At 40.7% G+C, this 12500-nt stretch overlaps 1 protein-coding gene and 1 pseudogene across 1 annotated transcript in view; one reads left to right on the forward strand and one right to left on the reverse strand.

Moving 5' to 3' along the window:
- LOC138016692 (von Willebrand factor D and EGF domain-containing protein-like) overlaps positions 1-12500 on the reverse strand; it is a 135381-nt gene that overhangs the window by 11754 nt on the left and 111127 nt on the right. Inside the window, exons 24-26 of the mRNA XM_068863885.1 lie at positions 12253-12353; positions 12040-12098; positions 2353-2510 (exon numbers count right to left, since the gene is read on the reverse strand). Coding sequence (XP_068719986.1) covers positions 2353-2510; positions 12040-12098; positions 12253-12353 — 318 coding nt within the window. The remainder of the gene's footprint in view (positions 1-2352; positions 2511-12039; positions 12099-12252; positions 12354-12500) is intronic.
- On the forward strand, positions 3260-5681 carry LOC138016261 (uncharacterized; annotated as a pseudogene).

The following is a 12500-nucleotide window of genomic DNA, read 5'->3' on the forward strand; positions in this document are numbered from 1 at the left end:
ATATATATATATATATATATATATAGTGAGAATAAAAGCAGTTTACCCAACGATGAACTCCCAGTAAGAGGATCCAGAGGATACGTGTCTCTCCGTAAATCTGTAGATAGGTATAATAAAACGACGAAGAGACAAACTCTTGACAGTTCCAGCGTTTAATCGACGTTTCGGCCTTCGGCCTTCTTCAGGATAGTTTAAAAGTTAAAAATTAAATAAGCTATATACAATGGTTGTGAGTGGCAGAGTTACGGGCTTTTATATAGTACACAAAAAATGGAAATTAAGGTTATGTAACAAAAGAAAAGTCTTAATTACAAGCTAGGCAAAACAAAAAACAATTGATAAAAAGGAACAAACAGACTAATTAGATAAATCGTGTTATTACGTAACAAATCCCCCATTGAGAGCCTCTGAGTGAATGTGCGGGTCAATGTCATAACAAGGTCCTCAGAGAGGGCCCCTAAACAATGTAATAGATTCCCAATCGGAAGCCCCTGAATGAAAAACCAAACACAAACATAACAAAATCCCCCAATAGAGTTTTTGAACAAAGACAACAACGACTAAGTGAAGGCTAACAAAAAAAGGGCAAGATTACAAACTGGAAACATTCAAAGCTAGATGGGAGCCAACGAGGTCCTACAGACAGCAAAAATAACGATGATTACAAATTTGGGCTGAAAAGAATTTACACTACAATAGAGACAAAGTCAACTGTTGTAGCAGATACGATTTTTGGATTTGAATTCACGCCTTTTGTTAAGACCGTGTGGATATAATGAAAAGAGTTGTGAGGTCCAATATGCTTCTCTGGTGAGGAGCAGTTGTTCAAGATGGGTGGCATTTTTGTGGTTTACAATTTGTTCGATAATAATAAAACTAATTTGACAAATTTGATGCTCAAAAGAATTATAATGGACCGCCAGCTCACATGTTCTTCTGTTCTTAAGCATTGATGATTTATGGTTACGAAAACGAACCTTGAATTCTGTTGAAGTGGAGCCCACGTACTGCTTTTTGCATTTGTGAGCATTTTTGCATTTTTGCATTTGCATTTGCATTTGTCTCTATTGTAGTGTAAATTCTTTTCAGCCCAAATTTGTAATCATCGTTATTTTTGCTGTCTGTAGGACCTCGTTGGCTCCCATCTAGCTTTGAATGTTTCCAGTTTGTAATCTTGCCCTTTTTTTGTTAGCCTTCACTTAGTCGTTGTTGTCTTTGTTCAAAAACTCTATTGGGGGATTCTGTTATGTTTGTGTTTGGTTTTTCATTCAGGGGCTTCCGATTGGGAATCTATTACATTGTTTAGGGGCCCTCTCTGAGGACCTTGTTATGACATTGACCCGCACATTCACTCAGAGGCCCTCAATGGGGGGTTTGTTACGTAATAACACGATTTATCTAATTAGTCTGTTTGTTCCTTTTTATCAATTGTTTTTCGTTTTGCCTAGCTTGTAATTAAGACTTTTCTTTTGTTACATAACCTTAATTTCCATTTTTTGTGTACTATATAAAAGCCCGTAACTCTGCCACTCACAACCATTGTATATAGCTTTTTTAATTTTTAACTTTTAAACTATCCTGAAGAAGGCCGAAGGCCGAAACGTCGATTAAACGCTGGAACTGTCAAGAGTTTGTTTCTTCGTCGTTTTATTATACCTATATATATATATATATATATTATCTGAGCGTGATGAGGTACAGTCATTTCATGTACAACACTTACCCCATCCCCACAGCGGCTTCTCGTAACCATGACCCAAGCTCCGTGTCCTGTTCGGTTATCAGCAGCTGTTATTTTCATCAGCTATCGTGGAATCGGAAGCAGAAAATGCTTATTTCCAGCCAAGTGCGTGGGGATTTTCGACGACGAAACATTCACCGAGGTTCGCAAATGATGGTCTTTAGCTTTGGGTGAAAAAATCGTGGCTGGGATGGATTTTCGAGTCGCAAACCGCCTCTGAGCTGACAACGGTCGAAATCTTAGTGTGCAGCCTTGACTTCGTCTTAGAACATTGAAAACACGGAATTCCCGAAACGGCAAAATAAGCTCCAAAAGGCACAAGAATACACCAGAGGTGAGTCATTTTATTCATTTTATTGAACGAACGTTAAATTGAGCGTTTTTTAGGCTTCATAATCGACGGCATTTTATTTCCCATACAAAGTCTTATAACGCGTTTAAATTCTCAACGGCTGCCTGTTTGGACGCGAGCTTGGGCTGCCTATGGAATGACGCCGCGATAAAATAAACCGCCATCTACGCAGGCCAGTTTCTAAATTACAACCTAATATCAGAGTTCTCCTCAAAAATGATTAAGAGAATTTTGATTCTGGGTAGTATACGATTACCTTCAGTTTCGACGGATATTTGCTCCAGAGATGCAGGATCAACACGGAGACTTCCGAGATTTCCATCATTTATCGTTTCTTTCATCATATCGAACGCCTCTTTAGGCTGAACCTTCGAACTGAATATCAACTGGAACTCAGCGACAATGCTCCCCTTCCTAAAATTCAAGAGATAGGTTGTTAAAGTGCTTTCAAAACCGACGTTTAATTCAAAGTTTCTCACAAACATATCTTTATCTGTCTAGCCCCAAAGTTCAGGCACTTGGGAAGCAGAACAATTCTTCCACCTTATATGGGGTTGATAAATTCATCAACCCTTCAATAAGCAAGAGGCGATAAGTAGCCTACACTTTGTGCGACGTTTGTTTAGCCGACTTTTCTTGTAAAGTTCACACATTTACCCGTAGCCGCGATGAACAGTCACACATAGTGCCACCGTTTTTAAATGTGACAACGTGATGACAGAGACTTGTCACTCACGCAAAATGCCAACATTCGGGCAGTTCTGTATTAACGTCTTGCAAGAGTCCATCACCCAAGAGTAAAATTTACCCAAATTTGGTCTAGTTCCTATCAGCGTCAGCAAAGTGTCTATTTTTAAACCAAGTTTTGCGGGAAAATAAACAATAGACCGATTTGATTATAGGTCCAAGCGACTCCTCTAATTGCCAAATTAAGCAACCTTGGTTTGGTGGCTGAAACGTAATGAGAATTCTATTGAAATTTGCCGACTCGCTTAACTTTATGCGAGTTGGGAAAGGAAATGTTTTCAAACATTTGTGGTTGCCCCTCGCTAAGCGACCTGAAAAACCGCTCGTGAAAACACGGCCATTGAATGAGCCGATTTATTCCATTGTTTATCTTCCCAGCAAAACGTGGTTTACAAATAGACACTTTTCTGACGCTGATGGGGACAAACCTGATACCAGATTCTTACTCATGGGTAATGAACTCTTGCCTCTTGCTCAGCACCACTCTCGTTTTTCCTGTTGACTATGTTTAGCCCGCTGTCGTTATCTTTCATTGAGTTGTGTTTGATATCCAGTTCAAGTTCAAAGTTAAAGTAATAAACACAGCATGATAAGTCTTATGAGCCCGAGATTTTCTCTTCCAGTTTGAAAGCAACACAATACGAAAGGAGTGACCCACAATCCGGGTCAAAAGACTTTGAGACACTACTCAAGTTTGGCCGAAAAGTAGAGAATTTATTGTATACGCGTCCATCGTTCTTCTTTCGCAGCCTTTTTCGCGCGCCCCTTCCTCCCAGACAATGTTGAAACATTTGAGCGATCGATGGCCTGATAGGCGCCATGATCTTGACCTCAACGATCTCTTCCCAAATCCAAAAAGAAATGACGAGTGCGACCCAGATCTAATGTTAAATGCCCCTTTCTCAGAATATTATTCAGTCCGTGGTTTTAACAAAATGCTAGACAACTTAGATATAAAATCATTTTCAATTCTTCATTGCAATATTAGAAGTTTATCTAAAAACCTAAATGTATTTGAAGAACTATTAAGCTCCCTTGACTCCAAGCTGGATATACTTGGAATTACTGAAACTAAACTAGGCGAGAAATCTATTTCTAATGTTAATATCAGAGGCTATAATTTTTTTTACACGGACTCGCCAACAATTGCGGGCGGAGCTGCTTTATACATAGCTAATGATCTTAAAGCTGTACCTAGACCTGACATCAAATTTGATTTAGCACTAGTTGAATCCTGCTGGGCAGAAATTGATGTTCGTGAAGATAAAAAGAAGATGATAATAGGCTGTATTTACAAGCATCCCACTTGTAATTTAGAACAGTTTCGCAACAAAATAAATGATATAATTAAAAAAATTAACCCCAATAGACACGAAATTTACATCTTTGGAGATTTGCCAGGCTTACTGATCATACAGCAACACTCATTGATCATACATTTACAATTTTTTTACAAAATTTTACAGCAGGAATTCTGACAGTTGATATAACAGATCATCTCCCAATTTTCTGCATAGTTAGAACCCAACCTATACGGAATAATAGATAATAAATAATAGTTTCGAGACTATTCTAAATTTACCAAAGATATCTATCTATACTTAAATGATATCAAACTGATAAATTGGCACGAAATCCTCAACCCAGAAAAGAATCTAAATAAAAAGGCACAGGAGGCAATGAGTACCCTGCAGAATAAGATTACTGATAAACATGCGCCCATGAAGTTGGCTAGCAAAAGCAACTTAATAAGCCATGGCTCAATAAGGGTATCCTAAAATCGGTAAAAAGGAAACAGAAAATGTACCGCACACATTTCCTAAGCAAGAACTTACAAAAAATTGGGGAATATAAGCATTATGCAGCCATTCTTTCACACCTTAAGAATAAAATTAAGACAGAATGTTATAGTATGCCATTTTAAAAGTAGAAATACAACCTTAAGCAAACTTGGAAACTTATTGGTACTCTTGTTAAAAGGACAACTAAAGGTCAAACTCTCCCCACGATAATTATTCACAATAACAGGACTTTTACACAAGAAAAGGATATTGCTGAATTATTCAATAACTTCTTTGTAAATATTGGGCCAACTTTAGCAAAGGAAACCAAAACTGATCATACAGACCCCTTGAAATACACAGAATCTACGCCATCAAACAGTTTATATCTTGTAACCCAAACACAAGTATCTACATTATTTGCTGGACTAAAAGAATATAAAGTATCCCTAAATGTTTCTAACCAACTTATTAATCTTGCAAGTGGACAGCTCTCTGCACCCTTCACTGAAATATATAATGAGTCAATATCAGCAGGGAAGTTTCCTGAAATCTTTAAAATATCAAAAGTAACCCCAATATTTAAAAGTGGCAGTGTATCTGAGTTAGGAAATTAAAGGCCAATAGCAGTTATTTCTCCCTTTAGTAAAGTACTGGAAAGACTAGTATATGACCAACTTGTGTCCCATCTAGAAAAAGAATGTCTACTCCTTAATTTCCAGTTTGGCTTTCGAAAAAGATATTCCACTGAATATACCATTCTAGAAACTGTGGAGAAATAAAACGATCAGCAGTTGACGATCAACAAATAACATGTGGTATCTTTTTAGACTTTTCCAAGGCCTTCGATACAATTAACCAGCATATTCTCTTAGAAAAACTATATAAATATGGGATCCGAGGACTTCCCCATGCATGGCTTTTAGACTATATAACTGATCGTAAACAATATGTCAAAGTTGGTAATGCAAAATCCAGCCTGAAAACCATCACAAGTGGCATGCCTCAAGCATGGCTCCACATAATTAGGTCCACTGCTGTTTTTATTGTATATTAATGATTTGCCTAGGTCCTCGATGAAATTAATTTTTAGGATTCATGCAGATGATACAAACATGTATATTCTTCAAAAGACCCCGAACAATTACAATCAGTTGTTAATGAAGAACTTGGAGAGGTCTTAAAATTTCGTGCAGCAAAATTAATATGCTATCCATAATTTATTGATGAGCACCTAAAGTGGGATGCTCAGTTCCAGCACATTAACAACAAAATAAGAAAAGATATTGGAGTTTTATTTAAGCTTAGGCATTACATGCCTATGAGTACACTCAAACAACTGTACTATACTCTCATATATCCGTATTTGACGTATTTGACGTCTGGAATAATGAGCTGAGGTACCTCATACCAAACTAAGTTACATAAAATCAAAATAAGTCAAAACAACTGTATTCGCGAGGTCTTTTTTGCAAACAAAAGAGAAAGTCCCACACCGTACTTTAGACTATTAGAAATTTTAAAGTTAGAGAATATTTTTAAATGAAAAATTGGCGCTCTAGTACATAAAATACAATATCGAAAAAAAGATATACCTCCTGCTCTCTATGTTTTAGTTCCACCAGCTTCAGCTGTCCATAAGACCAGTTATGCCACTAATCATAACCTGTACAGGCCATTTTCTAGAACTAATTATGGCCTAGCAAGGTTTAGCGTAGTGGCATCACAGACCTGGGAAGCAATACCTGTAACAACCGCGAGTCTTCTCTGTTTAAATGCCGTTTAATAACATAAGCTATCACTTTGCCGACTACATCTCACAACGTGGCACTACAAAAGACGATACGTATGCACATGTGCAAAACTGAACTATACTGGAATTGTCGGAATGTTGGACCGGATATTACATTTCTCCCTTTTTCCAGAGACGGTCTTTTCCTTAAATAAACGCAACTAGAAAACAATGTCTCAAAATGTCCAATGTTCTACGCTTAAACAGAAAATGTTCAGGGCATATAAATGTCTGTGTCCAGTGAGCATAAGCTTAGTACAGTCTAGGTAACATAGTCTTTCAGATAGTCTGGTCGCCTCCGATCACGCCTTGGTCTGGCTACAGCCGCTGAGGACTCAGTTGGTTTGTTCTGTTCCGTTTTGACACTGCTGTTGGTTTCGGCCATTTCCTCTGTGCTGGAGATAATCTCCTCTTGGACTGACTGAGGGTTGGCATTGAGCAGGATTTTCTCTCTCCAATCCTCTGTGGTCGGTTCTCCTTCCCGGTCGTCCCACTCTTCACTGGCATTGTCTTGGACCAAAGCATTGGCAATCTTGAATTGGTTTGCGTCCCGATACACTTCCCGTCCATCTGTGATTCGACGTGCGGCAATGCTTGATCCGTCGGTTCGGATTACGGTGTAGAAAGCTGGTTCATATGCTGTGGACCATTTGTTCCTCTTCTTTTGCTTCAACAATACATGATCTCCTACAATGAAGTTGTGTGCCTTAGTGTTCCTGTTCTCAGCATTCTGTTTGAGCTTCTCTTTGTATCTCTCATCCCTCTCATTGATGGCTGTGTCACGAGCATTCTCGCTGCTCTCCCTCGTTTGATGGTCTAATTTGGTTCTCACTTGTCTGTTCATGAGGGCTTCATAGGGTGCTATTCCGGTGGCAGGGTGTGGTGTTGAGCGGTAGCCTGTCAGCATTTCTTGAATAGCTATGCTGCTATTCCCGCCTTTAAGGTGGGTGATCTGCTCTGTCTTATTAAGCAGTTTCATGAAGCTTTCCGCTTCGCCATTAGCACGTGCATGTTCTGGGGTGACTCGATGATGGTGGAATCCCTCTGTTTTAGCGAACTCTGCAAACTCTCTGGAATTAAACGGTGGTCCGTTGTCACTTTCCAGCTGTCTTGGGGTGCCATGAGTGGCAAACATTGTTTTGAGCTTTTCCTTGGTTGGTTGAAAAGCTGTTGAGTGGGTCTTCGCGACTTCAGGATATCTTGTTCTCTTGTCTATGGCTACTAGATTATAATGGCCATCAGGGTATGGTCCACTGAAGTCTACAGCTATGACGTCCCACGGTTTCTTGGGTATGTCTGTGACTTTGATGGGTTCCTGCCTGTGCTGCTTTGTGGTAACCTGGCATTCGTAACACTGTCCAATGATCTGTTCGATCATGGTGTTCATGGTTGGAAACCAATACTTTGCTCTTATCATTTGCTTTGTTTTGGTCGTTCCCAGATGTCCGAGGTGGTGTGCAGCCTTAATGACTTGTCTCTGCAGGCTTCTGGGGATGATGATCTGATTCATACGAAAAAGTAGGCCATCCACTGTATACAATTCATTCTGCACACTATAGAATGGTGCAATGTCTGGGTCCTTTTTGTAACGTTCCCAGTCCCCCGTCAGTATCCTGGCGGACAGTTTTTGAAGTTGGGTATCTTTGCAAGTTTCTTCCTTGATCTGATCTACAACGACAGCATGCTCGGCTTTCAAGACATATTTGATTACTCTCTCTACAGCATCCTTTCCTTTCTCTGGCAATGGGTGTCTTGACAGGAAGTCAAGGGGGTCTGCGTCATCTTTTCCAGGCTCATAGATTAGCTCGAAGTCGACATCTTGCATTCCCATCACCCATTTTTCAATTCTCGGTGGGAGTCGCATGGCTGCCTTGTTAAACAGTGGGAGCAGTGGCTTGTGGGCAGTGATGATCTTAAATTTCGGTGCTCCAAGGAGGTAAATGCTGAACCTGTTCTTCGCCCAATGTACTGACAGGGCGTCTTTTTCTGTCTGGCTGTACCGTTTCTCCGTGTCGGTCATGGTACGACTAATGAAGTGAACTGGCTGGAGACCACAACCTGTCTCTTGGAATAATCCGGCTGAGAGCCCTTCATGGAAACTGGCTTCCACTCTCACAACGATTGGTCTAGCTGGGTTGAAGTATGCCATTGTGCTTTCACTAGTTATGCTTGCTTTCAGGTTCTCAAATGCTTCATTCTCTTCTGCTCCCCATTTGAACTTTGTATCTTTGTGGGTTAGCTTTCGCAATGGTGCAGTTAGTGATGCGTATCTTGGGATGAACTTTGAAAGGTATCCCGTCATGCCAAGGAAACTTCGCACCGCTTCTTTTGATTTTGGTAGACTGCTTTCTTTGACAGCTCTGATTTTGTCTGGGTTTGGCTTTAATCCGTCTTTCGTGAATTTGTGTCCGTAGAACTCTATCTCCTCGACTCCAAACTGGCACTTGTCAGGATTGAATGTGATTCCAAAATCCATTGCTCTCTGCAGGACTGCTTCCAATGTCTTGTTGTGCTCCTCCATGTTTCTTCCTCCTAGCAGGATATCATCCCGTTGGTTGAGGCATCTTGGTATGTCTCCAAATATTCGGTAGATAGCTTCGTCAAAGAGATCTTGCGAGGCTTTTGCTCCAAAGATTAGACGTTTTGGTCGCATGTTCCCCCACGGGGTGCTAAAAGTGGCAATTTTTCTGGACTCTGGATCGAGTAGGAGTTGGTGGTACCCCTGCCGCATGTCAAGTTTGGAGAACACATTGCAATCATGAAATTTGTACATGAAGTCTTCAACAATAGGTCCCTGGGTGATCCTATTTCTTTCCATGAATTGGTTTGGTACCCTGAGGTCCACACTGGCCCTGATCATGTGCGGTTCAAGTTTCTCCTTGTCTACAGTGTTGAACTTCGGCTTTGGTTGAACAACCAGCGGTGAGCACCATGTGACTGCCTCGCCTTCAGGAACTTCTTCGAATATCTCCTCTTCTACACATTGGCCCAGCCATTGCTTCAATGGCTCTTGCAGGTAGTAAGCCACTGGTCTCGGTCTTTGAGCTACGGCCACTGCTTCTGGTCTCATGCTAAACTTTGCATAGAACTCTTTTCCATTCTTAATGTCTCTAATCTTCCCGATACCCTTAAATACGTCACTGTATTGATCAGTCATTTCTTTGATTCCAGGTTTGAGATCTTTATCTCGCTTGACACTTTTGACGTCTGGTGGTTCTTCTTGGATTCTCAAGTCATTGGTCTCGGCGAAAGAACCATCTGCTCTGATCTGTAACATACCCAGCTCTTGAAGGGTACTTTTGCTGATGAGGGGTGGGGAGTTGATTCTTCCTCTGGTCACAACAAATCTTACGACTGCTCCACAGGTCTGGTTCCTTATTGTGGCTGTAAACTCTCCTTTCACGGGTAGCTCACTCTGCAAGGTGCTTAACTTTACTCTGCTCGGTTGTAGTGTAAGTTTCACACTGGACCGGTTTGTCAATGCTTTAAATTGGTGTTCATCCATGACATTTACTTCTGCTCCGCTGTCAGGCTCAGCTCTTACATCAACATCTTCTATCTTCACTGATACGGTTCTGTCTTCGCCATCGGTTTTGATTTTCTTCACTTGCTTTAGGTGTCTTACGGCTTGGCAGAAGAACTCGTCATCGGAACTTGTTGAGTTGTCTGCATCTTCTCCTTCAGTGGTTCTCTTTACACGGCGTTTGTGCCTTGGATTCTCTGGTGGCTTGTGATCACGTTTTTGGTCGTTGCCTTTCTTACTGTTGTGCGGGCCTTTGGACTTACACACTGAACTGAAGTGGTTGAACTTTTGACATTTCATACATTTTTTTCCATACACTGGACAGTTCTTGCCTTCCTCGTGTGTGCCTGTTTGTCCGCAGTATCCACAGGGTTGCTTTCCTTTACCGCTTTGTTTGTCCTTGGGTGAATGCCACTTCTCGAAGCGTCGCCCAAGTTTCTTCACGTCTTGATGAATTTTCATGTCGCTTATTTGAAGTGATGTGTCTTCAATTTGAGCAGCTTCGGTTAAAAACCGTGTCAAATCCCATTTCTTGTTGATGGCTTTTTGTATAAGCGATCGATTCTGTGTTGTTTGGATGAGGTGTTCCAAGATTCGTTCATCGCAATTGGCTTCGAATTCGCAGTCATTGGCTTTCTCCCTCAAACGTGCAGCGTACGCGTTCGTTGTTTCGTCATGTGTCGGTCTCATTTTGAGGAATACGTATCTCGCGTGGTGTTTATTTTTCTTCGGTTTGAAGTAGTCATTTAGCTTCTTTCTCAACTTGTCGTACTCGTTAGCGCCATCTATCGGGGTTGGTAAACTTTTCTCCAGGCGAGCGATCTCTTTCCCGCCATAAATGATGAGTGCATCTTTCTTGTCGAGCGGTTCCGTAATCTTGAAGTATCTGAATTCCCGTTCGATTTCTTCAAGCCAGTCGTCCCACGCTTTCCCTTTTACTATCGGGTCATCTCCTGGGATAAATGGTTGAGATTTTAGATTTCTCGTTGCCGTGATAACTTGAACTGGAGCTGCTGCGCCGGCATCTGCTTGTTCCGTGTGAGACATGTTTTGTCGATCGATCGATTCACGCGTTGAAGTATTTTGCCTGCTTGCCTCTCTCGCTGGGCTTCAGACTTCGCTTGCTAGATTTCTCTTGTAATTCAACGTGTTTATCCTCGTCGCCAGTGTAACAACCGCGAGTCTTCTCTGTTTAAATGCCGTTTAATAACATAAGCTATCACTTTGCCGACTACATCTCACAACGTGGCACTACAAAAGACGATACGTATGCACATGTGCAAAACTGAACTATACTGGAATTGTCGGAATGCTGGACCGGATATTACAATACCTATGAAAATTAAGTGTCTCTCCTAGCCTTTGACAGTGTTAAAAAAGAATACAAACTCTCTCTACTTGACAGTTAGACGTGTGATTAACTTAGCCAGACCTTTATAACTAGTTTCTATAAGCACTACATAACCTCCACCCACTTGTAACCGCTCTGTGGTAGCAGCAAACTCGAAAGCTTGGCTCCTTTGGCTGCTATACACTTTCTTCTTTGTTATGTTTAATTCAATGTATAACTAGCTCTGTCTTTATTTCTTTTTTACTCTTTTTGTTGTTGTATTCTAGTTGAATAAGTGTGAATAAAATGAACTTGAACTTGAACTTGAACTGATCTTGATTTCGGATACCGTAAAAAATCAACATTGTAATGGGGGGAAGGGGAAAAGCGGGACTTGTCCCAACAGTTTTCACCAGGATCCGGTTCAAAAGACTTTGGGACACTTGTCAAATGTGACCGAAAAGAATTTACTGTACACGCTTCCATCGTTATATGAGGGACGCGTGTTCTTCTTTCGCTGTCTTTTTCCGGCTCACTCCCCCAGACTTGGCGTCATATGTGGGTTGAGTTCGTTGGTTCTCTACTCTGCATGCACCGTCAGGTTTTCTCCGGGTACTCCGGTTTCCCTTCTCCTCAAAAACCAACATTTGACTTGATTATCGTTAATTGTTAATTTCAGTTTACAGTGTCCCCAATTAGTGATCCAGCGCTAGAACGACTAGACACTTACATAAAGTTTCTTTCCTTTTAAATAAAGTTCCTATACGTACCTGAAGGATAAAACTTTCACGCCGATGAAATCCCTTGTCCCAGATAGTTTTTTCTTAATCTGCAAGAAGAGTTCAATAAACAGTGAAGTGTTCCCAATCAGTCCCGTATAAAATTATCTACCATGCATAAAATTATGAAGACATCATTTTAAAATAATCATGATAAGTTTAAGATGGTGTTAGGTAATCTAACGTATTGCCACAATAAACCACCTCCGTCTCCAACTGGAACGACAACTGTCGAAAGGCATCACTGTCCTTGTCCTGCAGATCATCCGTCCAATCATCAAGGATTTTGATAGAAAACGTATATTCTGCAATAATTAATTTCATAACACGCTTTGTTCAAAAAAGGACCTGAAATAAGCTTATTTTATAATATCAGGATATATATCAGATATTTATCTGTTAGTCCATGAGCGCGCGTTGGATATGAGATGGTAACAAATAACCAACGAGGC

This window comes from Montipora capricornis, chromosome 9, assembly GCF_036669925.1.
Source record: "Montipora capricornis isolate CH-2021 chromosome 9, ASM3666992v2, whole genome shotgun sequence".
Lineage (NCBI taxonomy): Eukaryota > Metazoa > Cnidaria > Anthozoa > Scleractinia > Acroporidae > Montipora > Montipora capricornis.